The sequence below is a fragment of the Monopterus albus genome, unplaced genomic scaffold (genome assembly GCF_001952655.1).
Source record: "Monopterus albus unplaced genomic scaffold, M_albus_1.0 scaffold24.1, whole genome shotgun sequence".
In the NCBI taxonomy this organism is placed as follows: domain Eukaryota; kingdom Metazoa; phylum Chordata; class Actinopteri; order Synbranchiformes; family Synbranchidae; genus Monopterus; species Monopterus albus.
The window spans coordinates 1,438,651-1,464,964 of NW_018127904.1; the positions used below are offsets into that span (position 1 = coordinate 1,438,651).

The 26,314-nt window shown below is 40.1% G+C and overlaps 2 protein-coding genes across 6 annotated transcripts in view; both read left to right on the forward strand.

Annotated features, from left to right (window-relative positions):
- Nucleotides 1–38: 38 nt before the first annotated feature.
- tra2b (transformer 2 beta homolog) lies at nucleotides 39–6,186 on the forward strand. Of its 2 annotated transcripts, none has more exons than XM_020594787.1 (8): nucleotides 39–238; nucleotides 3,392–3,495; nucleotides 3,666–3,828; nucleotides 4,055–4,243; nucleotides 4,331–4,446; nucleotides 5,503–5,625; nucleotides 5,762–5,829; nucleotides 5,925–6,186. In XM_020594787.1, the coding sequence occupies exons 1-8, from the start codon at nucleotides 215–217 to the stop codon at nucleotides 5,933–5,935; spliced, it is 798 nt and encodes a 265-aa protein (XP_020450443.1). In that variant the 5' UTR covers nucleotides 39–214; the 3' UTR covers nucleotides 5,936–6,186. The 2 variants fall into 2 exon arrangements, with proteins under 2 accessions (XP_020450443.1, XP_020450441.1); XM_020594785.1 differs by having other exon boundaries at nucleotides 41–238; nucleotides 5,759–5,829.
- Nucleotides 6,187–10,326: 4,140 nt separating this feature from the next.
- Nucleotides 10,327–26,314, forward strand: part of igf2bp2a (insulin-like growth factor 2 mRNA binding protein 2a) — a 49,179-nt gene continuing 33,191 nt past the window's right edge. The window contains exons 1-2 of one of the 4 annotated variants that reach the window (XM_020594708.1): nucleotides 10,377–10,626; nucleotides 11,775–11,835. In XM_020594708.1, the coding sequence (XP_020450364.1) occupies nucleotides 10,452–10,626; nucleotides 11,775–11,835 (236 nt within the window). In that variant the 5' untranslated portion in view covers nucleotides 10,377–10,451. Of the gene's footprint in view, nucleotides 10,627–10,856; nucleotides 11,030–11,774; nucleotides 11,836–25,937; nucleotides 25,956–26,314 lie in introns of those variants that run through there. The other 3 variants (XM_020594709.1, XM_020594710.1, XM_020594711.1) reach the window with 3 other exon arrangements.

The following is a 26,314-nucleotide window of genomic DNA, read 5'->3' on the forward strand; positions in this document are numbered from 1 at the left end:
CAGTAGCTGTGGGCGCGGCAAAATAGCAATAGCTTCATTTGGAGCTCGGCCCCTCTCTTTCTGCCTGCAGTAAGACGTAGTGTTAACATCGGAGGGAGGAGCTACCATAACAGTCAATGCTGCAACATACTCGCGTACAGTTACACTCGCGTAGTTAGCTGGTTAGCATTGGGCTTAACGCTAAATATCTGTTAGTTTATAATAGTCAGTAAAAATGAGCGATAACGACAAACGTCGGGTATGTATGATTTTTTAAAGGTTTTGATTGTAACGCAAACTTAATAAATGATTCGATTTTATGAGTCGTCTGTCTAACAGTCCTCGTTGTGTTGGTTGCGGCTGGTTAGCTAATGTTAGCAAGCTAGCTTAACCCCGCAGTCCATATCTCTTGCTGAATTGTCCGTTATTTATAAAATATTCTTGTTATAATAAATGTGATAAGCAAATATTTTATTGCTGAAGTGTATCTCAAACAAATGTAGAGTACGTTAGCTAAATGTTGGCGTCTACTACCGAGCGTTAGCTAGCTGGCTAACGCTGGCGTGTGAACGTTAGTTAGGCCTCAGGCTGTCTGAAGTTATGTAACGTTAAGCCATGCAGTTGAACGGCTGTGATGTTAATGCTAACTTTAGCTAACCAGCCAGCCCATTTATTAAGTAAACCGACTTGTAGATACGTTCATTCAAATTAATTAGTGTGAGGAGTGTTTTTGTTTAACATCAATTATTTTAAAAGGTAATTTGTGCTGTATTGGCTAATAAGGTTTTGTAAGCAGTTAAATTTGTTGGGGTAATAGATTAGTTATTTTGTTAACGCTGATTCAAAAGACTGACGTTAATGAAACCGAAAGATGTCAACATTAAGTATTAAAGTATATTTAATTTAATGAGTTTCATTTTATCAATTGAGCCATGCTAATGTTATTTAGGGATATATTATCCACAATTCATATTAAACACGAAATTCGGAGAAAAATAGAAGATGCGAAGGAGAATGTGTTTTATTATTCAGGCAAATCCGTCCTTAATTAATTGTTCCCCCCAAAGTATTTAATTATCTATATAGGCTAAATTGTTTTTTGGATATATGTTTTGTCCTACATGCCTGTCCTATACTGAAACACGTCAAAAAATATTTATTTTTTAATGTCAAATTTTCTTTTTTAAATGTCTGATTATGGGCTAATTTTCCTGAGTAATAAAACATTTATTTTGCATGTTCAAATTTTGAGTGCTACTTTTTAATTAAAATTTTGGGTAAACATCTTTCAGAGTAGATAGGGTCTCAACTGAGTGATGTTTGCTAACATTCATTGTAGTATTTCACTTTTTTTTTCATATTGAATGTGGCAAATTATATCACTCAAGCAACATAATGATGTTAGACATTTTAAGTTTAAAACATACGGCTTCAAGATTTCTTTTTATTCATTTGCATGAATTCACACATTCAGCCCTTGTATGTAAACACAAACCTAGCAGTGTTATAGTAATGTTATGCTGCAAGATCAGAAAGCAAGTTTGATTCATGCCCCCTGCCAGCAGATAAAACTGTGAACAAAGACACGTACAGTAGTATACCCTGCATACTCTACTGTGCAGTTGCATCCAGTGTGCACAGCCCCTGTAATGGCCAGATGTTAGTGACATTTCTCTTTGTTTAATAGGCTGTTGTTTGAATTTTGGCCTGTGAGTGCCTTGTCAGTATTTGCAAGGGTCACAGGCTCACATAGGGAGTGTGTATGAGAGGCAAATGTTACACTGAGTTTAGTGTGAGAAGAGATACATTTATAACATATTTGAGTGTTTCTCTATGACAAACCATTTTCAGACACCACAGTGCAAAGGGCAGGTTTTTAGTTTTTTTATTTTATCTATAAAATGTATTTAGGCATGTTAGACAAGCATTTTCTTAGAGACACTGATTGTCCACGCAGACCAGTGACTCCTACAAATCCTTGCTGGAACTTTTGCGCGCAGCAGCTATGTCTGAACGACAAAAAAAAGGAATCTGCTACACAGCTACATGTAGCCTGCAGATTCATGGGCACCATATTTGAAAAGCGCTATAGACTGGGACTTGTTAATAAACCTAAATGTTCTGCACACCAGCCTCCACAGTGTGATTGTCCTGAAATGGTCTCATGTTAAGAGTATTGCCTTATGGCAAAAACTCCTATGTTGTGATTTAGTTTATCACAATAAATTATTCAGTTTGCTGAACATACTAGAGGACTATATGCTAGTGTACAAGTAAATACAAATGAGTGGCAGCATGATCTTGAGATGGTTAAGCTGAGATATATTTGGAAAAAACAAAACAACTGATGATACTGTTAAGCAAGCATTCACATTCAGTGGTTTGAAATATACAATATAGTGCCATAAAGGCCCCTTAGAAGAAATGGTGTTAACAGGATTCATGTGGGCATGAGAAGGAACACAAAATATTTATCACAAAAGAGACTGAGAATTGAAAGGTAATCATGTAATTCTGTACCATTTTGTGACTATAACTGTGTCTAGGACAGTATTGTAAATATACAGGTGACCTACCAGAATACCAAGATTCAGTCAGAATGGAAAAATTTAATGAAAGTTTGCATGCTTACCTTTCAGTTTAAGGTGATCACACCTTCCATTATTATTGTTTACGTCTATGATGCTTTGTACACCTCTAACCAACGGTGGCCAACAATAGAACAGTGAATGAATGTAGAACCACTGAAAATGAAATATTTATAAAATTAACAATGAAGATTTGTATTATGTGGTGTCATAAGATTGAATGAGGGTGCAGTTTTAATTGTAGTCATATACTCTTCATCCTTTTCTTTTTCATAAAGGTTAAGGTTGGACGAAGAAAATGCGGAAGAAGTCTCATGTCCACTTTATTGTCAATAATATGAAGCTCAGATGTGTGAAGCTGAATTGTTGAATGCATGCTAAAACATGAGGAGGGAAGAAGTATGGGCAGTGTGTGAGATGGGGGAAGTAAGAAGAAGTAAGACAATTGAAGAAAGAAGAATAATGTGAAGTAATGAAGTTTCAGAAATGAAGTTGAGGAAGTAATCTGGATAAGGTCACCGCGCTAAGTAATTTTTCTCGTCTGTTTGTCAAATGCGTGCATGTTCTTGTTATTGAATACAACACATTAGTTCACAATTAGATTACAATTTTTACACAACTGACATTTAATTTCATCATGTTGACAATTATATAGATTACCATACTGTGAATGCCTACACAAAATAGTATTAACCTGCATTCCTAATTCACTATCCTAAATTCTGCCTTAATTCTTAACTACACAAATATTTAAGAACACTTATCACTTTGTCCTCTTATTGGTCCTGATAAGATGCATGTTGGTGTGTGTGTGGTTCGTTCAGGGGTCTCGCTCTGCATCCAGGAGTGCGAGTCCACAGGGCTCAGGGAAGTCTGCGAGCCGCTCCCCGGCTCGCTCTCCTGGTTCCCGGTCCAGGTCTAAATCTGGGTGAGTGCTATCCCCCCCCCCTTTGTTTTTGAAGTTGCATTTGCTTAAAACTCTTACCTACCAATTGAGAAGACGGTATGAAGAGCTGTGTCTGTCTCTTTAGAGAGTTGTAGAAGAATCTGACTATCCATAGAACCATTGTGAATGAGTGTTGTTTTGTGTTTATACAGGTCCCATTCCTACCGTGGCTCACGCAGACACTACAGCCGATCTCGCTCACGTTCAAGGTCCTATCATCGCCGATCTCGCAGTAGGTCCTACAGTGGAGAGCGCAGACGAAGAAGCCATAGCCGCTCACCCATGTCCAATCGCCGTAGGCACATTGGCAACCGTGTAAGTGCTCAGTGGCCCGTTCTAAGAAACTATCAGCAGACTTTCCGTTCTGCTTTGATGATGTGTGAATATGTGTGTGTTCCAAAGCACTGCTGTGTAGCTGTTCAGCATCTTATATCTGCCTGGTATATGAAAACAAAAAGTAGATTGTTTTGAGTTTGTTCTCTTTCCATAGATGATTGTATCAAAGAATGATTATGTCCAAACGTTAACATCTTTGATCCAGGCGAATCCAGATCCAAACTGCTGCCTGGGAGTGTTTGGCCTGAGCTTGTACACCACAGAGAGGGATCTGAGGGATGTCTTCTCTAAATACGGGCCCCTGGCGGATGTCAGTATTGTGTATGACCAGCAGTCGAGGCGCTCCAGGGGCTTTGCTTTTGTTTACTTTGAAAACACAGATGACGCTAATGAGGTATAGTTGAAAAGGGCCTCTGACAAACTTGTGTGAGAAATATTTTATTGGTTTTAACAGGTGATTGATTTGTTTGCTCACTATCAGGCAAAGGAACGAGCCAATGGCATGGAGCTGGATGGTCGCAGGATCAGGGTGGATTTTTCCATCACAAAAAGACCTCACACCCCAACTCCTGGAATCTACATGGGCCGGCCCACATAGTAAGCCATCAGAACCATACTTGGTGTCTGTTCTGTTCATATTACCGCATTTCATGTGGTGTTTTGTTCTAGTTCCTTCATTTAACATATTGTCTGGTGTGGTCAGGTTTTTTTTTTTTTTTTACTAATGTATGAAAGACGGTGATCAGTGCTTAGAATTTGTCAAGTTGTCATGATTGGAGAAAAAAATCTGTTGGCTTTTAGAGGTAGTATTTTTGTAATATATTCATAGTTTCCAAATGAATACAAATTATTTGGCAAAGTTACGAACATGGACTACAATGATGGGGTGTATCAAGGATGGACCGAAGGATGAGTACAGGAGCTTGGTGATGGACTTTGTGGCATGGCGCAAGTCTAACCACCTACATGTTAACACCTCCAAAACCAAAGAGATGGTGGTAGACTTTCGGGCCCAAATCCCACCTGTAGCCAGTGTCCTTTAAGGTCTGTGTGGAGGTCATCCAGACCTACAACTACCTGGGTCTGCAATTGGACAACAAACTGGACTAGTCCACCAACATAAATGCACTGTACAGGAAGTGACAGAGTCGTCTGTACTTTCTGTGGAGGCCGGGGTCCTTCAACATTTGGGGTAGCATTAGGAAGAGAGACGCCTCACAGCTGGACAGCCTGATGAGGAAAGCTGGCTCTGTAGAGCGTATAGAGCTGAACTGCCTTACCTTCATAGTGGAGAAGAAGCCCCTCAGTAAGCTGCTGTTCATCATGCACCATGTTCATCACAGACTGCACAGCACCATCACCAGGAAAGGAGTTCATTTAGCAGTAAGCTGCTGCCTCTCTCCTGCTCCATTGACAGACTGAAGAAGTCGTTTGTCCTTAACTTTTAAAATTGAATGAAAAGAGGAGCCATTTTATTCACCTGAAAAGCAAGAGCAATAACAGCAGACTTGAAAAGCCAGCTTTCTTATGTCATCCCCTTTTATAATATTAAAATAACCTCAGTGTAACATGAAGAGGAAATATTTTTAATAGGAGGTGGTATTTTAACAGGAAAATAAGGTGTACAACTCATTATTTTCTTCTTGTGTGTAGTGGTGGAGGTGGTCCCAGCGGCCCTCGACGCTATTCACGTGACTATGACCGTGGGTATGATCGTGGATACGACAGAGGCGGCTACGATCGCTATGACGACAGGGACTACTACAGATCATACAGGTGACTATCTCAGTCTTTTAAACTAAACCTTAACATTATTGTAGGAAAATTGATCCCTACATTCATGGTGTTTTATTTCCTGTTCAGTCTGTTCAGACAAAAATGGGAAACCATTAATTTTGTCTTGTTTCAGAAGGCGATCTCCATCACCATACTACAGAGGGGCTTACAGGTCTCGGTCCAGATCACGGTCTTATTCTCCCCGTAAGTCCCGTTTTTCATAACTTTACTGTTTTATCCATGGATTCAACAGGTTGCAGTGTGCCGGGGTTTGTCTAATGACTCTGTTGGTTTTCCAGGTCGCTATTGAAACCTCCTCTTCCCAGTCACCGACATGAAAAGTTTGATTGGTATGACTGATAACAAAGTACCCTTTTTTTTTTTTTTTTTTTTGGTAATGTGAGCATCACACTTTTGATGTAAAAGACCATTAAATATGAGTCAAGGTGTCCAGATGTTTTTAATGTTAATTATATAGGCAACACCTGGCATAAATGTTCTATTAATGTTTTGATCTTGTAAAATTACTGAGTGGATTAAAAGGGCCGTGCATTTCTTCCACTTTGACTCGTCCTTTCTTACGTGACTCCTACTTTGTCTTAAAACATTTGCTGTTGCGTGGCTGTTAAAACACAGACAAGGGGTGTATTAAAGCCTTCATCACATTACATTGCTATGTGCTAGTTTCTGCAGACATTTACTTCTCTCAGCCTTTACAGTAGGAACTGCTATGCATGTCAATACCACATGTTTCAGGTTTTCTTGACAGTCACTGTTAAACTGTGACAAATGAATGGTGATTATAGGAAAAACATGAGCTCACTTATAAGGTCTTGAGGCTTTCATCACAGAAACTATACAAACATACATCTCCAAGATACCAATTAAGCTTTTGTTAATTCCTAATTGTGAACATTTAGAAAACACATCTAAAGTGGCTTTTTGAAAATGTCTAAATGCTTTGAGTTAAAAAAAAAGGTTCTAACACTGAACACAGCAGTACAAAGTATTTTAACTAGTATGTATTATGCATTTGAAGTAGTCCATGACTTGAAATAGTAGATTTTTTTATATGATACATCCAACTGATGTAAAAAAAAAAAAGTTGCAATGATAGACTGGATTTGGCATAGTGCTTTAGTAATGCTTCAGCCTACCTAATAACCATGGGGGAAAATATTAGAGATACATATTCCTTTGCCTGGTTCCAGACCTCTGAACCACTGATCACAATTTTGCTTTTTTTCCAGCAATTCAAGTAATGAAGTTGAGTCTGATTATCAGGCAAATATCCCGACTAACAGCTATACAGTAAATGTAATTTAAATGCCACCACTTTTCAGTCAAGCAGGCTCAGGTTTAAACAGTTATCCAAAAATTCACATCTATATGGCACTCGTTACAGTATGAGGGTCACTTATCCATGAGTAAATGCAACTGAACAAACCAAGTTCATTTCACCACTGTGGTGTAGCAAGACCTGCCAAGCAGCGACTGAAGTACAACATCCACCCCTAGTGGTCGCAGATGAATCCAAATGTGATCCAGCTTCCCTGACTTAAAGGATGGTGTAAACTCAGGGGTGGAAGAAGTATTTACTTAAGTAAAAGTAGCAATACCATGGTGTTAAATACTCTGTTACAAATAGAGGTCATATATTCAAAATGTTACTTAAGTAAAAGCACAAAAGTATTAGCATAAAATATACTTCAGGTACTAAAAGTGGAAGTACTCATTCACCTTGATACACATTATATTCTATTATAATTATTGATGTATTATTATGTACATTGCATTTAATGTTGCAGTTGGTAAAGGTAGAGCTAATTTTAACTACCTTATAATTTGAATTACTGCTGGGTAGCTTGTGAATTTTACACCAAGGATCAATAAATCTTATGGTTGTACTGTAGTTTGTTTTATAAACCTCATTCTGAAAAGTAAATAAAGTTATCAAAGTAATGTAGCGAGTACAAAGTATGATATTGTTCTTTGAAATGAAGTATGAAGAAGTAGACAATGAAAATACTCAAGTACAGATACCTCAAAATTGTACTTTAGAACAGTACCTGAGTAAATGTACTTGACTACTTTACACCTCTGCTTATTATGTTTCCAATCCTCAAGTGAGAGAAGGCCAGAAACAACAGGTTGCTTCTTTACCTTAGTTCATCCAAATGATAAAAAGGCTTCACATATCTTTAGTGGCCATTCAGATAATTATAGTTTTAATTGTCCCATGTTTTACAGTATCCATTCCTCTGTTCACCCACTCACATAGGAGGTGAATAGATTTTATTTCTGGTACTCACCACTTTGAAAACCCTTTGTTTGGTGTGTTTGTGTGATTATGTGAATCAACCATTAAATTAAAGGTGTTTCCTGTTGGAAATATGTTAATGCATTAATATGTGATATACATTTTATAACTATAATTATTGCATTAAATAGGTTTTTAGCAATAAAAAACATCTTCAAGTGACCATCGAAGAAATGTTATGAAGTACCTAAGATTTTCTCAGAACTACTTGAGTAAATGTTAACTCAACGTATTGGTTTATTGGACAATGTAGCTTTGTGATGGTTCATATAATAATAGTGATGTGAAGACTGTTGTGCCATGTTTTATCCCACAGGGGATACAACATACCACAACAAATTTGTTAAGATGATGTGTGCTGTTTGGTTCTTTTACCTATGTCACAGTGTTATTATGGATTTTTTTTTTTATTGTTTCTAATGTTTTATTTACAGGGTTTTCCCCCTCATGTATTGGTTATACTGTAAATCCCACGTTTTTACGCATGAATAAAATGAACTTTGAATTAAAAGCATTTAAAATAATCGATAAAAGACACAAGTCACGTTAACTGAAACACTTGTAGGTAATAGGACGAATCACATAGTCCAAAAATGTTCATTGTTCAGATCAAGTGTAGACCGTGAAGACCAATGTTCCAAAAATGTTCATTGATCAAGTGTAGACCGTGAAGACCAATGAAAAGACGCGCCCTCGGTCACACAGCTGAACACACCTTGGAAACTTCAGATTTATTTCCCTTTTTTTACCACAAGTCTGCATGCTCATATGTGTGTGCTATTTGTTTTAGTCAGCCCTTCTCCTCGTGTTCCCCAAATGTCACATCCCTTCCTGTCCCAGCTGATTTTCCTTTCTGAGTGGAAAACATTTTTTGGGTGGGTGAGTTATTTGTCAGCATGTGCTGACCTAAATGGGCGCAACATGTAAAAGGAAAGGAGGTGCACAAATCCTCAGTGTGTAGTGACAATTTTCTGCTGTTTGTCCATTTACAAAAGTAAAAAAAAAAAAAAGATTGCCATTTGACTGGAAAGGCAAACAGTTCAAGGTTAAAGGTACAAACTGGATCGTGTTTTATTTATACCGTTAATACAGTAATGTCTCCGTGCAGTGGATGCGTTTTGAAATGAACGGGTAGTTTACCGTCAGGTCTGAATGAGTTTCAGCTGAAAGACCTATAATGACTGTTAGCGTGTCATCAGGAAAGTAACTGAAGAGCTGTTTTGTAAATGGACCACAGCTTGGTCATTTCTGTTTCTCACGTAAACAAGGAGAAGAAGGGTCACTCCTTCTGCTGGCACTCTCTCCATTATAGTCGGGTGGCAGTAATGTTCCAAGGCACAGGCCGGTCACATGTAGAAGCACTCAAGTGCTGCAGGCGAAGGCTCCTCCCCTTGGTAACTAGTACAACACATCCATGCATGAGCACTGCAGATGCTGTATCGCGTCTGTAACCTATAGGCTACACAGCATGACGCCTTCTCCCGGCGCAAGGCCAGGAATCCCTTCACTTCTCCTTATCACCTCTTAAAATAGTTCTTGCATTTTGCATTCTGTCAGGACTATCCACAGGTTGAAATGCAAACCAAGAGCGTCATCGTGTTTTTTAACATTGTGTGATATGAATGAGGCCATACCCCCTTAAACAGTGGCCCCTTAAAGTAGGAGCCACCAGCAAAATGCAGGATAGTTTGTCACTTTTTTTTCTGCACAGAATTCACAAGATTGGCTGCTTTGATATTTCACTTCCTGTGATTGTAACCCCCTTTGTATTGTTCTATAGGTGTAGGCAGGTATTAAGCCTACGAGACCATAAATAATATCTCTGATGTTATCTATTACATGATAATATCTCACACAGGCGCCCAGGCCAGGTTTGGACCCCCTACTGTTCACCGCTGCATAAATCCATATTTCTGTGTCACTCATAAATAAATAAATGCAAACTGTGAGGATTAGTGACACTACTCGGGTCGAGAAGAACACTGACAGAGACTTGATTTCCCACACAGTAGCCCTTTATCGTTATCCCCGCCTGGAGGGACCCAAGGCACGGCCCTTATTATGATTTGATGAAATAACCCTTCTGCCTCCTATAAGCCCATCCCTTTGCTGAATGTATCCAGTGATCACCATGCCACTTTCATACCCTAATGCACTTTATACTCTGGGAAAGCAGGAGTGATCCCACATGCACCTCCAAACATTTTTTAATCTGATTTTAAATGAGATTGTGTTTAGAGGCGGTGCTTGTCGGCTCCAGAGTAGCGTCGTAACGACACTTTCCCCCCAGTCCCTGTTAAAAGAGTTTGACCAGGGCCAGAGTTGGTGCTGGGGGGTCGCCTATAGTTTGATAATTTTCTCGGGGGGTGATTGCATTTTTTTAAAGATCCCAGCAGATTTTTTAAATTTTATTTTATTTGTATTACTTATTTTTTCTGCTTCTCTGAAGATCGCCACTCTCTCAGTCTAAGATCTGACACCGCTTCGAGATTTTTCCTTTCAGATCATGAACAAACTATATGTTGGGAATTTAAGTCCTTCGGTCACTGTCGAGGACTTGAAGCAGCTCTTTGGGGAGAGGAAGCTTCCAGTGGCCGACCAGGTCCTACTGAAATCCGGCTATGCTTTTGTGGACTTCCCCGATCAGAACTCGGCCATAAAGGCTATAGAGACTCTTTCTGGTAAGTGTGGATTTGATAAGTGATGCTGCTTTAGTGACAGGAAGAATTCACACCGACTCAAACTGCGAGATCGGGTTAAAATAACACAAGAGCGCATGGTGTCCGAAATGTGAAATATTAATAAATGTTTGCCTTATTTTCTTTGCTCGGGACAGTGTTTACCATCACATCCGTGTGCCACCAGAGTTTAGGTGAACGCTCAGTCATGCACGCTCCAACAAAAATTGGATAAATGATCGATAGCAGGGCACACCGGGGGCTTCAGTGCCCGTTTGTCTAAAGAAAACACGAGCCATCGTAACGCAATTAACGCGCAAAATAACCTATATTTTGGAGATTCCGATAGTGTGGGCGCTACTTTGCAGTCACCCGCTGGAATGTATGGGATGGTCTGATGGTTCGGGTAGGCATAATTATTTTTCACTTATTTTTTATCTTGATTTTATTAAAGAGAGCACAGCGAAAGGATCGCGGAAAACTCCCCTGATCCCTGTTCCTCTGATGTCTGGGTATGTTTTTACGAGGTGTCTTGGAGGTGGGTCGTGGGGGTCCGGAGGAAAGAGCTAATAAACAGGTAGCTGAGGGGGGACGAGGTGAGACGCTAATTCCGTGCTGCGCCAGGCCACTCATAATAGTAACGGAAAGCCGTGCTCCAAGCTTCGCCGAGGAGCGCTTCGAACGCACACGGCCCAACACGGACAATTAAGAAACACCCACCTACAACAGAAAGAGTACAAGTCATTCTCGTTTCAAACCATCTCTTCTTTAATGTAGCATTCTTTAGAGTGAGCAGAAAAAAAATGCCCCTCATTACACTGGGAGGGTTGTGGGAGTGGAAAGCATGGCTGCCCATTTCCCCATTCTATATAACCTTATCATGCTTCATTTTGGCGCCGATCCCTTCTATTGTCGCCACAAAATGCCACATTGTGCTTGTTTTAATCTAAGCATATAGAGTTTATCCGCCTCCGAGCGCACAACCCGCCAGTAGGGTTAGGGTAGCTATACTTTTTTTATGGGTTGGCTCTTTGAATGGGGACGCACCTACTTGGTGAAGTGATTCAAAGTGTTGCTTTGTAGGCCTACCAGCTTGCATTGTTGCTTTCATACGCACAGCTAACGTTACACTATCAATTTCGTCCTTACAGGTAAAGTTGAATTACACGGAAAGGCGATAGAGGTAGACTACTCTGTTCCCAAAAAACTAAGGTAGGCCTACAATCTGACACGTACACTCACCCACACCCACACATACACACATTGTGTCATACGCCCTATAGTACTGTGCCCTATGGCAGACAGTTTGACCTGTAGGCTTCCGCTGTGAAATATAGCAAGCAGCTTTTCCTCTCCTCTCGGCTTCAGTGTGTGGTTTCTACCAGGCTGTTGTTGGTTTATTTTCTGGCGATGTAAATGCAGTTGCGTGGTGATGAAACAAAAGAAAGAAAGCGACAAAGAAACAGTTTATCCACAGAACACACGGTGGCTGCTGCCATATCGCGTGATCTGCAACAAGGCCTGTCCACCTGTAACACACGGACACACACTCACAGACACACAGTGTATACGTCTAATATTTACAACTTATTTGAATCATCAGACTTTACTATAACCGACTGACGCATATGACTTGTTTCCCCAGGAGGCAGTTTTTCCTACACGTAGGCGTTAAAGTTGGGTTGCATTACCAAACGTAGCACTGCAATGCACAACGAGCTGCATTCCAATCAGCGGGGCCCCTCCTGTTTACTATAGCCCTATATGTGTATATACGTGAAAGAGAAGGGATGTGCGCGCGCACGCGCGCGCCTGGAGAGTTGAGTTTTGTGAGCTCCACACTCACAACCCTCTACTCCACATCCACGACCCCACTGACTTGATTTGTGCCTTTTTTATAAGGTTTTCCACGCAGTTTACAGACACAAGAAATCTACCAGCTCTTACATTATTAAATATTTAAAACAAACATTTTTTTCATTGGTAATGCACAACATTACCAAGTGACACTCTATCACTACGTATGGATTCACCAGTATTCACCACAATGCCATGTGGAGGAACACGTGACCCCTGCTCTCTGCGTTTGCAGCATATTCTTCCCCCTCTTGTGCAGGCTACACTTTTTCTGCATTACAGCTCTCGCCCTTTTTTTTTTGGAAGGGGCGGTGCAACACTGTGGGGAAAATGTGTATGTTTAAAATGTAAAGCGACAGAGCTGTTGTGTTATTACCTCGCTTTATGGCTCGATTTGAAAGCGTTTGGTAAGCTGCAAAGCGCAACATGGCGTAAAAGCCTGCGCCGCTCCCCTCGGTTAGTGCACGTAGGCCCTGGCAATGTTGGAGAGCCTCATAATGGCTGGCCTGGTGGGCCACGGCCATAGGCGGAATCAGATGGAGCACACGTCCAAACATGTGGCTGTATGTGGCCAGTCGGCGTGTGTAGAGCTGCTGGACCCCTGTGTATGTTGTGAACATGGCTTTATGACGAAATCTTCGCCATATCAGTGAGGTCGACAGGAGTGCAGTGTAGGACACGGACAGGTGTTTGAAACATCTCAGCGTAAAGTGGGCGAAAGCTTTTGGGCAGGTTTAATTTCACAGTATTTGTTCAAATCGGTTTAAAGTGATCATGACTTTCCACGGTGATATGTGTGTATGTACATATACATATTTATAACTTTCACCTCCACAGGAGTTTATCAGTCAGGGTTTTGAACCTTTTTTTCCTATTGTGGTAGAAATATTTAGTGTTTCACATTTTATAGTGAGGCTACAATGCGTATTTTTGTTCTGCAGGGCATGTCTAGCAAATTAATGTAGATGTTTCTATAATTTATCTGTGGCCTCAGACATAGAGGAATCTTAGGATAATCAACTTATATTTCCTTTATGTTATTTGTAAATCTTGTATTTAAAATATTTTTGTAAATAATTGTAGGCATTCCCATGCATTTGATTTTAAATATAATTGATAACTATAGTGAACTGATAGTTAAACAGGGTAGGACTAGGGGATCAATCATCAGTCTTTGTTGTCATTTAGAAAGTTGTATGTGAGTTCATCTTCAGGCCTGATGGATTTTGTTGGTTTTGTGAGGCTGGTTCAGCTGCTGTTTGCTGTGTGGGGCTGATTGCTTGTTTATTTCACTTGTGTTTTGTTGTGTAGTGTCTTCAGTGTGCCAACAGGCATAGTAGGATTTACAATTAAATAATGTGTGGTTTTAAGGACAAAAATTATAACTGATTATGATTGTTTGTAAAAACAAAATGTTTGCTAATGAGTTTTTTCTGTAAAAGACTGGGCCTTTTTGAAAAAACAATCTAGAAAAGACAATGGTGTGAAGTCTGGTGCTTTTGACATCGTAATTATCATTTAAAAGTTATTTCACTTACATATATTTTGTAATTTGATCTTTCAAATTACTCTAGAGGCACCAGTTTGAGCATAATTCTACTTTGAATAATTTAAAAAGAAGTAAAGTAGCTTTTTGATTTTATTTGTAAAAGCTTTTGAAGTTTCTTGTCATAGAAAATACTGAATAATAACTAGCATTTTATTAGTCATATTTTAAACAGGGTTTTAAAAATTAATGTTATTTCTACTAAAACATAGATGTGGTCACATTAATTTTGTTAGAAAATTGTAGGTTATAATATTGATTTCAGTGCTGACAGCTATTGTGCAAACTAATGGAATTTTTTGTGTTAGTGAAAAATTCTTAAAATCATATTTCTTGTATATGGAATTTGATTGTTATAATCACTTGAGCTTGGAATATAATTGTAGGTTTAAAATATAGTGGTTTTTCATTTGAAACTGAAATTATCAACACAACAGAAGTTAGGAAATAGAAATAAAATATATTTATTTTGAATGATGATGATGATGATTATTGTTGTTGCTTTGGTTATTTGTGTTTATTAGTATGACATATATAATATTTATATATTGTCTACATATGAAAATTTGTTTCCTTAAACCTGAATATATCATTCTTGTACCTTTTCTCATATGTTTTACAGTGGCAGCTTATTTTGATACCAAATATTTTTCTGATCCTTATTAAGTTTCATTGTTAAGCAAAGAATGTGAGAGGAGTGTGACTTGGTGTTAATTGATATTGGTGCTACATAAATGATACGCGGTGTTGCCTGTCTTTGAAACAGGCAATGAAGGTGTGGCCTAACCTGTGCTCTTGCTGTGAACCTGATCAATATTCAGTTATCAGTGTTAACCTCCTGTGTGCTGCTGTTGTTTGTGGGATAGAGATAATTAAACCTGTTCTCCTGCCTAGTATCCACATGTGTTTACCTGCTTGTTTCGCCGCTGACAGTGATAAAAACAGACTTCATTATCGCTCTACACCTTTAACGTAACCTGCAGTGAAAACAAATAAGTGATGAACTTGTGATTGAGTGCTACCTCTTGTGTTACAGTCCATTAGGCTCTATCACAATAAGCACAAGCTGAACCGTTTTGTTTTCTGTGCACCCCATATAAAGCTCAGTTTGCAGTTTAATGTTGTTTGGTAAAGCTGAATTGATTACAAGACCTTTTTTTTTACAAAGACATGGGTGTAAACATCTGCATTGCACCACAGTGGTGCACATGCAGATGTTTGTTGGGTTGTCAGTGCACACTGAGTCAAAACAGCGAAACACGATAGCCATCAGTTGATCCACTCTGAATCTATTAACACTCCCCAGTTGATCCTGGGTGAAGGGGAAGCTCTCCAATTCAGGCTCTGGTTTTGTCTGGACTGATAGCAGGAGACACTGCTCCCTGGTAAAGTCACATCTGCTCCACCCTCCTCCTGACTCCTCGTGTCTCCCCTCACCTGTCTGCGAAGAGGCAACACCCAAAGGGATCTGTTTTGTTGAATGAAAAGAGCAGATGCTGGAGGTGTCTGTCAACTATGCCTGAAAGAGCATTGTTGGTTTGACTCATGCGTGGTCGGTCACAGGCTCATGAACGGTGAAAAAGAGAATCTACTTATTTTAGATTGATTCATCTTTGGCTCAGCCCCTTTGGTGTAAAATGATGCTTATGAAATGTAAAAACAATGCCAAAGGAGTGAGTTCTTCATTAAGCACTTCTAGAAATGAGTTTTTTTGTTTATATATTACCTAAAGGCTTTTATTTTGAGTGTATTGAAGCCAGTGCATTTAAATTCTCCATTGCTGCTAAATAGTAATTATTAACTTTTTGTTTAATATATGTAGGTTAGTCTATTATTCTCCTAAAGTGATAAGAGACTTGCTAGTGCAACAGAGTGCATAGCTTAAGAAAGCAGCGAGATAAGATGTGAGAGAATTGTAGATTCACTGTGTGTCTGTCAGACATGTGGGATCGCTGTTTAAGCTTGCTGAGGGTTGGAATCATTTCTTTTTGACAGACACTTTTGTGTATATCACTGCAGCAACTGTTGAGGTTCACTTCTTGGTTAGCTGTCATTCACATTCCACTCCAACCTGTTGCATGACTAATGTGTTACTGCAGCATTACAGTCATTACAACAAGGATTTAAGGAACCGGCCAGATGACTCGTAGGATCGGCAGTGAGGAGGTGTGGAAGGTGTGGCCCGGGATGAGGAGGGCTTCTTTGACCGGATGTCCCAAGTCTCACATTTTTCTGTTAATACTAAGCCACCAAAATTAGTCAGTGAGAAAGAAAAACACCATTCATCCAACAGGAGAGGTTGGAAGGTAAAGCTTCTTCTGCCTATGTGTTTATTTCTGACCTCAACATTATGCGTCGCCTCTCACAGGGTCTTATTATTGTATGATCAGAGTAATGGAGAGACAGCCCGTAACTGAAGCAAAATAAAACCCTCATTGACTCGAGATGAGAGTCATAAATTCTCCTTGAACTGAACCACTGACCTGTCTGCAGGAGAATTAGTCACTGATGATATATTCTTATTGGCTTGCTGAGGATAGCTGCCGTTTGTAGGAAATGAAAGAAAAGTTGTATTACCACGCTCCATCAGCGCTACATTAATTAAATGAAATGCAGTGTTTCTGTCACTGTAAATGCTGTCAGTGCTGTATTTCTAATAAAGCCAGTGTTAACAGTGTGCAAGAGCTCAGCTGTTTCCTTTGCATTATTTCATTCTCTTGCACACCTGTGTAGCAGGTGGACATTAGACAACACATTGCTGTTTGTGCAAAAGAAAAGTGCGACCACCATCATCCCAGTCTTTCAGAAGAAGGACCAACATTGATTTGAGCAGATGTTTGAGGACATTGTTTTGCTAAATAGGGTTTGATGAATTGCTGGAATCTTTAATGTGCTGTATGTGGATATTTAAGGAATTATAAATCATTATTATGAGTAGTGCAGTTTACACCCAAGTTCTTTTTTTGGGGAAGTAATTTGAAGATGTAGCAGCTGCTTTGCCTCTCCTTCCTGTCCCTCTGTTGCTCAGTGTGCTTCTTTTACTACATGCATGTGCAGCATTTGGGTTTATGCACATGTAGATATGTTCACACACAGCTTGAGGATGACACCGGAGAGACAGAAAAGCTGTGATAAATCCCAGCTGAAAGCGACACGTCTGATGTTAAGTTTAGTGTTTCTCACTGCTCAGAGTGTCAGTGCTCCCAACGGGCACCCAAGGGTGTGGTCTCCATGGATGGGTGGGCAGCTGAGGCGTGCAGCAGGTGGCATTGCTCACAGAGGCAAGCCCTGTCCATGTGCCATTTCAACACCATATAACCCTTCTACCCTTGTGCAACTTTAAAGGTCTGATGGGTCTTGGACAGGTGAAATGAATATAGTGAAAACATCCAATGAGCCAATCAGAACGCTGTCGCCTTGGGCTGTAATGTGTACACACAGCCAATCCTACTCAAGCGGTCAAGTGCTAGGGATTGAGGCTCTTGATGAGGCTCTGTACACCGACTTTGGGCTTAGAGCTGAGAATGCAGTTGACTCGATGCTTTACCCAGGTCAGATGGTTCCCTTAATCTCTTCTGTCAGACCTTTTCCATCAGATGTTTCTCAATTTCTCAGCAGGGATGGTGTACAGAGGGCTGCAGGTGACGGGCCCCCCTTGGTGCCCACTCATAGATGGTTCTAAATGGATACTGAACAGGGCTACTGGGTGCAGGCCCAGGACCCCTGATCCAAACATCTGTATGATGGTGACATTTCTTATTGGAAAGTCAATCAAAAACTGAAAAAAGAGATGCAAAATAACCACAAAGAGACAAAATTGTCCACAGAGAGATCACAGAATGACTACAAATGAGGTGGGCACCATGTACCTATGTAGGAGGGGTGGCTGGTCTTTTATATGTCATAATCTGTCCATGACTGTGGGCATTTGGACTTAACATTTATCGTTTTGACATTTATTTATTACACTAAACAGAAACAACTATAAGTGATGTACAGTTTGTTATTGCATGGGACCAGAGCTTTAACTGTGAGTTCTAATAGATATTTACTCATTTTACAAGTGTAATTCCTTTCTTTAAAACTGTGCTCCAGTCTGGCTCCAGATGAAAAGTTTCTAAATGCACCCTGTTTCTAGTAACATTCAGATATGGTGTAATAAAGGAATCATATGCATGGTCTGTTTTTACACATGATTTCTCCCGTCTAACTGCAGCAGTGTTTTTTCACGTGTGATGTCAGTTTTCTGTGAAGCAGCAAAAGTTGAAAGTTACATTGTCTGACATGGCATCTTGATGTGGGAGCAAAACCCTGCCACTGTGCTCGTGAATGTGCTTGTCCATGTGTACTTACAGGTCACACTTTATTCAGGTCCAACTGTTCCAGGTTAGGTTGTCTGCATTGCCATGGGAACCGGTTTGGAGTGTTTTGCTAAGTTACAGAAGTAGAGTTCAAAGGATGAAGGCTTTCAGAAAATGAACCTCTAGCGTTCCAGTGTACGGAACATAATAAAGGCTGCAAAAAATAAAATAAACAATAAATAAAATAAAAATAAAACCGTTTCTTGCATGCAACACCCCACAAATAATCATTATAATATCTTTTGGTATCACTGTCAGAATCCTTTGATTACAACTTAAGTATATTATGAATTATTGTCAGTTGGGGGAACATGTAATTTCCACTCATTCCCAGGAGAGTGGAGACTGTCTACCACTTATAGTTGCAGGTCCCACAGTCCAACTGTATGTTGATGGCTCACACTATGGGTGGTGCAATGAGAGTGCTGATTTTATATGACAGTGAATACATAACCTAGTAAGGTGTCTTAATAAAAATGCCTTTGTAAAGCTATTGCTTCAGTGAAACATTTCAAGTGCTGACTTTCTTTCCAGAAGTGCGGCAGGGAAAACTGCTGAGTGTGGTGTCCCTCTGTGTCACTGTCGCAACCCTTTTGTGACCTTCCTTATTCATAAACCCACTCGGAGCCATTATTTCCATCCTTTTCCATATGTGAACAAGTCATTTACAGTAAGGTTCGCACACAACTGGGCCTTTGACATAAACCTGGAACAGTCTAACCATTGTGTTTCCTCAGTTTGACACTGTTTCTGATGGAGGAAGAAGAAGACACGGAGAGGACCTCTGAGTCAAAGACGTGCGTGTCCCACATGCATTCTTACAGTTTCCTCTGAATGAGCGTCTGCTCCTGTGTGAGGAGAAATGAGCACTGCTGACAGAGGGCAGCATTTCTCCCCTATTTCACTGAGGCTCCTTAGCAGAATATTAAAGGCTGCTGGTGGCTTGAAGTGCTTTACCCCTCACTCACCAGACTGTGACAGGTTTGCTCACCAACAGGGGGTTTCTGGCTGCATTTGTGAGACCCATCAAACCTCTGTCTCAGCTTCTCTGGACCTATCATCTGATTTCATTTCCTCATTGGGTTTGTACCCTGATTTATAGTGTATCTAGCCTCTCAAATACTCATTTGATGTTAACTTCAGAAAGAAACTTCAGAAATAAATCTCCCAGCCCATAATTAGCAGAATAAATGTATACTTAACATGACAGACACAGCTTAAACCATCTAAAGCAGAGGCTTTTTAACTCAAATTACTCGGAGGGGTTGCTGGCCAGATTAATGATAAAGCAGAGAAATGTGCCTTTTTCCCTCATATCATAATGCCAGAAAATGTCTCCTTGCAGATTAGACAGGAGGAATTCACATTAAACTCCATCCTCAGTCGAAAGCGTCTGTTCTCCTGGTCAGCTCTGTGTGTGTGTCAGTAAATCTGAATGCTGTTGGTCATCACTAAAGTGTTTATTTGGGTGTGTTTCTATGTGTTATGCATTTTCAGAGCCATAAAATTAAATTGTTACTATAAAGATGGTGTTGTACTGGACTACATTATATTTCGGTGTCTCTATATTTTTGTCCTTCCCAGTTACGTACATACATGAGAAGGTCAGAATATCAGGAACACCTCTGAATATAATGTAGTCCATTACAACACCACTTTTAACTACAACCTCAGTAATAAACATACAATTGAATATGTACATTTATGACAGTTTCACCAAAAACGCTAAACTTTTTTAACTTCCTAAACACAGAAGTGCTGCACTGAACTACACACAGTTGTACAGGTGTACCTAATAAAATGGCCGGTGAGTGTGTGTCCATTAAATATGAAGCTCCAACCAACATGATGGTTAGCTTAGCTTAGTATAAAAAGTGAAAAAGCTAACCTGACTCTGCACAAAGGTTACAAAATCTGTAAAGTAGCAGCACCTCTAAAACTCACTACTTAACTGTTATTAGCACCAAGAAATGGTCCTGCAATTGATGAATAAACAAGATATAATGAGTTAATTACCTTTGACGGAGCCATGCTAGTTGTTGCCCTCTGTTTCTAGGCTTTTATGCTAAGCTAACCAGCTGCTAGCTGTAGTCTTCTATTTCCTGTACAGACAGAGTAGCATTCATCTGGATAATTTTGTTTCTTCCTGTTAAGTGGAAAATAATTACTCTTTTTAACATTGTGTTTTTGTCATTTTTTTTTTAAATGTCCTGATTAAATGTTCCTCTATTAGTTCACAAAATTATTTTATCACCTTCACCACTGGCACCTCTCTTGTCTTTTGCAGAACTGAGCTGTATTGTTCCTTTAGCTTCAGCAGAAATAGTGTTTTGTATTTGGCAGTTGCGATGTGCTATAAAGCCTGTTGTTTTGCACAGCTGTGCTTGATCCTGACTATAATTTGCTGAGCCCGGAGATGAGTCGAGTAATTTAGGCCAGGCAGGTGCTAGAGAGTAGGATGGCTCCATCTGCCTCTCTGCCAAGTGACCCAGCACATGCCAATACCCAGTCAATGTGAGAGAAAGACAACGCATGTATGTGAGCGAGGGAGGTTGTGAGAGAGCAATGGAAAGAAACAGAAAGAGAAGAATCGAAAGTTTCAATTGGGGGGTGGCCAGGGGGTTGGGGGTGGTTCTAGTGGAGTCCTTTTGATTTTATTGTGCCAAACATCAGGTTGCAGTGAGACAAGCGGAGTATTTTTAAATTGGCACTGCAGAGCTTCTCACATAAAGCCAAGAGCAAAATGTGAAAAAACAGCTTGTAAAAAGTTGTTGTGTTGCTGACCCATGGCTAATATTTCCCTTGAGTAGCAAAATATTTTATTGTGAACTCTTAGGTCTGTGTGTTTCTCACTAAACAGTCTGTACTTGGGGGGAGGGGTCCCCCTGAATGTAGTAGCTACTGCTGTAGCACAGCACATGAGGAGCACTATGTCAGTCTGCGTAAAACAACACATACAAGACAGACAAAACTGTATGTGCAAGTTGCTAGAATACCAGCTTGGCCGTGTGTTTAGAGTAGAACTCTTGATATTTGTTGTTACTGTCGGATGAAATGAAGCATACACTGACACAAATCAGATTAAAATTGAAGGGTGCACCTATAGCAGATAGCATCATCTTATTAAAAAAAAGAAAGAAAAACCTAAAGCCAAACACACACACTCACACATCTTCAGCTTGTCAGGTTGCTAAATATTTGATGCTGATGCGCATGTGTGTCTTGTCATGCGTTTGCAGTTCACCTCTTCGCTCCAGCCCCACTTCACTGCAGCATTTGGTGCCCTGCCATCCCTCCATCCTCCTCCACCCATGGGCATGTTTAGTGTCATGTGTACCACATACACCAGCTCATAATGTCACTGCCCCCTGGTACAGTGTGGCACAGAGTGCAGAATGAACCCGGCTATGTGGTAGCATGAGTGGGTGTAAATGGCGTACAACTGTATGTTATGTACTGTAAGCTGAATGTGAGCTGACCTATCAGATGGTGTAACAGAGACAGGCAGTTTATTCTTAGTAGAGTTGTGGTATTGGAATTCTTTGTCATCAGCAGACGTCTGTGTGTCCATGTTATTGCGTCTGTGTGTACAGTGCCTCTGTGTTCCTGCCATTCCCCCAGCGGGAACAGTTCATTTCAGAGATGGTTGCTAAGATGGTTTTGTTTTAAGTGGTGTGAGGAGTGACTCCAGGCAGCCCGGTTTCCGGTCCCTTGGCGTTGCAGGAGAATAAATTACAGAGATATAGAATGACGAGCTTCAGAGGTTAGTTTGATGTCAAAGAGACAGTGGTGTAGATGTGGTGCATTAAAGATGATACATCCAGTCTACTGCACTTTAGAAAAGTCTGATTTAACAGGATTTGTGTTTGTTCTTCCTCCTGTCAAGTGTAATTGTGGCACTCTTTGATAGATGCTCCCCCACCTCTGGCACTAACATTAATGGTATCTCTGCTTCCACCCTATCACCACATATGATTAAAGCTGGAGCACATGATTTACAACTCAAGTCCACACAGACACACACATATGGGCTCTGATTTGATCAGTACAAACAACAGAAGTACCAACAGACATATCACAGCTCTCATCCGCTTTTCCATTATTTACGTGTCTTTTTAAGATGCAGCCTACTGCAGACGTTAACCGTCCCTGTGACGAGGTCCGACTATGACAAATGATATTGTTACTGTTTTGTGTTTGTGGCTTGCTCAGATCTGCCAGGCCTTTATACTGACTCAGTGCTTTTCAGGGCAGTTGTTGTGGTTGTCTTAAAAAATGAACGGCCAGGTTTTTAGATCAGCCCTCATGCCTAATACCCCCTTCAACTCAGACAGAATGTTTGTTAAAGAGAGGAACCAGCCTCGTGTGTTTTCTGCCAGGAATGATGAAAGCAAGCAGCCTAAATGCTTTCAGATTTGTTTTGGTGTTTCTTTGCAGAGGAGAGTTGTAAGCCAGAGTAGGACTGGAAATGGTTGTTAAATTGAACCCTTGAATATCCTGTATAGCCCTTATTGTTATTAACCTTTTGATGCTGAGCCTCAGGTGGTACTGAGCACAGCGAACATTCAAAGGTTATTTTTTAACTTATGGTTGTCCTTCAGCAAAATTACAAAATAGATTTGGGAGAGGTTTGATGCATAGATTTTGGTATTGATTAAAAATTGAGTTTTCCATGCTGACTTTTTCTTTTTTTTTTAAATATAACTTCTGTGTTTGTGTGCTGTTACATTCACACTGTAGTATTTTGTCAGAAAATCAAACCTGGAAGACAAACAGTAAACAAATGTAAACCATTACAAAGGCTGCAGCTTTTGCAAGTTGAAGAATTGCTCCTGCTTGGCAGACGTTAAGGCTCTGCCGAGTGCCTTCTAGTCACATACATAAGAGGCACCAACAACAACGCTTTACTTCAGGCTTTTCCACATTCACCAATAATTCTCTCTCACCTTCTCTTGCTTTAAATGCTGCCCACACAACAGCCATTTCCACCCGCTCCCCTGTGCTGTGGAGTTCAGACTCCTAACCTGAGATATCGATGTGTACACAGGATATTTACTCAAGTATTTATCACATATTGACACCTCTGTGAGCATCTCCAATAATTGAATTAGTCTGCATGATACAGTCCCACACAACACATGGCCATCCTCCATGCTACAGTTACAGCTCTCCTTATCCAAATCACCAGCTTCTCCCATTAAAACACACACACATGCATACGCAGCTCTGAACCCTAACCATCTCCAGTCCATATCCTCTCAAGCCTCCTGGCTCAATTCATAGAACAGGTCAGGATTTGGAGCCATTTTTGCCACAGGATTAAAGTCTGACAGGGATAATGCTACTTCAGCCACTTGTGGGTCACATGACACAGGATGATCAAAGATTTCTAGAGGAGCGCTATAATGTAATGAATATTTTGGAGGCACTTATCTGCTTGACTCCACCCACTGTGGAGCTGGATGTCCACAACAGATAAAAACAGTGAGAAAACAGTCATGGCGGTTAATTATTTTCCACCCTCACTTATAGCCCCCTCCGTGCTCATCGTCTGCAGACAACAAATATAATGTAGTTTGTCTTCTGCTCAGAATTGCCTGTCGATGGAATCTGAACTTTAAAACCGTTTGCACTGTGCCCTAACTTGCACAGGTCCGTCCTCTTATAGATAATCCCACCGCCTTGTTAATCTCATCATGCCTTATCGACTTTGACATGCTTTATTTTCTTTAGTACTCTTCACTCGCTAGTGTCAAATTGCTGTTCATCTGCAATTTATTTCACCTCTTTATCTCCTTATCTCACTGATTTTAATTCATATGCTTTTTACTGGTTATTTTTATACACATGTCTTCATTCAGTTTAAATAAATAATTGTTAATTTATGATTGATTTCTATTCTTTTTCACATTTACTATTCATAATCAACAGAATGTATATTCATTAAAAGTGCCGAGGAATTTAGATAAAACATACGAGAACGCTGCTAACAATTTTTTTCATTTTCAGTTCTTCTGCCAATTGTTTTCTTCATTAATTTAATTGTTTGGTATCTAAAAAGGCAGAAAAATGCTAATCTCAAGTTCCCAGAGCTCAAGCTGGTGTTTTCAGAATGTTTGGTTTCACCAACAAACAAATTCCTCAAAATACTCAATGTATACATAAATACAAAACAGATTTTTTTTATATTTGAGACTCAAAAAATAGCAAAATCTTTTGCTTTAAAAAAGACATTTTATCAGTTATTAAATTTGTTGAACTAATTTCCAGCTAATTTGTGTCATCTCTAAAATAAATATTGATATAATTTTCATAATTATAATTATTTGTACTTGTACAATTTAAATATTTTAATGAATGTTTGGTTAAAGTTCAAGCACTGCTAACTTAATTTTAGTTCATTTCAGTTTTCTTTAATTTAACAAGGTAAAAGTTTTGATGTAAAAGGTTTTAGAAAATTTGTTGTTTCAAGAAAGACATGACCAACAGGGCAGCATTAAAACACAAATAAACAAAAATAAAAATAAAAACACAAATAGGAAGAAAAAGACAAAATCCAGTTAAGATGCACAAACAAGTAGGATTTTCACAGACTATCAAAAATAAAGTAAAAATAATACATTTAAGTAAAGCACATTTTCAAGTAGAGGTGAGCTTTAAAAATGTTTACCACACACACACACACACACACACATTATGTGCAGTTCAGTACAGTTAAGACCTGCCGCCAGCCTGCAAACCAAAGTTCTATTTACCCAGCAGCTAAAACTGAATAAATCATCTTAAATAGACAAATGAAGAATGACATGAAACATGACGTCCAATCGGAGGCACCACGATTTAAAAGCAAACACGCAGCTTTAAATAAACTCATTCTAAACCACATGCATGTGTCTGAGAAAGGAAGTGTGTGTTTCACTGTTTCCAGAAGCTTTGTTGTGCTGCTGTTTGGTGAGCGAGGACATCTCAGTGACAGTAGCTGTGACTGACAGGGGTGTTTTGAAATATGGTGCTTACTGACCGGGCTCGCCAGTGTTTCTCCTTCTCAGGGCATGAATCTTCACTCACCTCCTGCTAGTTTCTCTACGTGTTTTCACTCTCTGGTAGGAACTTCCCTGCAGACGGGGGAGGGGAAAGGAAGAGGTAGTGCATTCATGTGTGTGTGAACAAGCAAAGCTCGCTCTCCAGAGGGAGCCGGAGGGAGAAGTGAGACGGGAAGCGAGAGGGACGATGAGAGACAGACAGCAAGACAAGCAGGAAGGCAGACAGTGAGGGCTTGCATAATGTTGAGTGATGTACGTGCAGTATTGATCCAGTTTAACCCTGCTGGGACCTACACCTATGGCAAGCGTGCTCAGCCTCTCAGCTACAGTGTAGTACCTTGTGGTTGGCAGAATAAAGGATGAGCCCTAAAGAACAGTCTGCACAACTCAACATAAAGCAACAGAAGCGGCCACGAGGAGCAGCTCTCAGCGTACACTCACACTGCACCACTGCAGCATGGGCTAGTATCTACCTGTCAGCAGCTCTTAGCACCGAGGTGTGTCAGAGAGAGAAAGGCAGAGGAGGTACATCAGTGTGTGCACGAGGAGAAGAGCAGGCACGCCAGCTGGCTGTGCATGAGCGTGTCTGTAGATGTGTGTTTGTGTGTGTGAGTCCTGTAGGCTCGCTGTGTGCCAGTCAGTGACAGTGCTGACTATGTGTTTCATGAAGTTAGTGAAGTAGTGGTGTGGAGGAGCAGGCAGGTGTTTGATGTGCGCAGGATGGGACAGCGGCACATATGACTCTGCAAATTCATTTTGAGTCATCTGTCATTTTATTATTTATTTATGTATTTATTTGCTCTGACGCTTGTGGCTCAGTGTTATGGGAAGTGGTTGCTGGCCGTTGTTATTGCAGCTGATTGACTGTTTGCTACATTTTGCAT

What these genes read in the sequence shown, in the direction of transcription:
- tra2b (XM_020594785.1), top strand. Translation starts at nt 215, where the DNA reads ATGAGCGATAACGACAAACGTCGG. An exon ending in CGGTCCAGGTCTAAATCTGG is followed by an intron (nt 3,496 to 3,665) that starts GTGAGTGCTATC and finishes GTGTTTATACAG; the next exon opens with GTCCCATTCCTACCGTGGCT. An exon ending in GTAGGCACATTGGCAACCGT is followed by an intron (nt 3,829 to 4,054) that starts GTAAGTGCTCAG and finishes TCTTTGATCCAG; the next exon opens with GCGAATCCAGATCCAAACTG.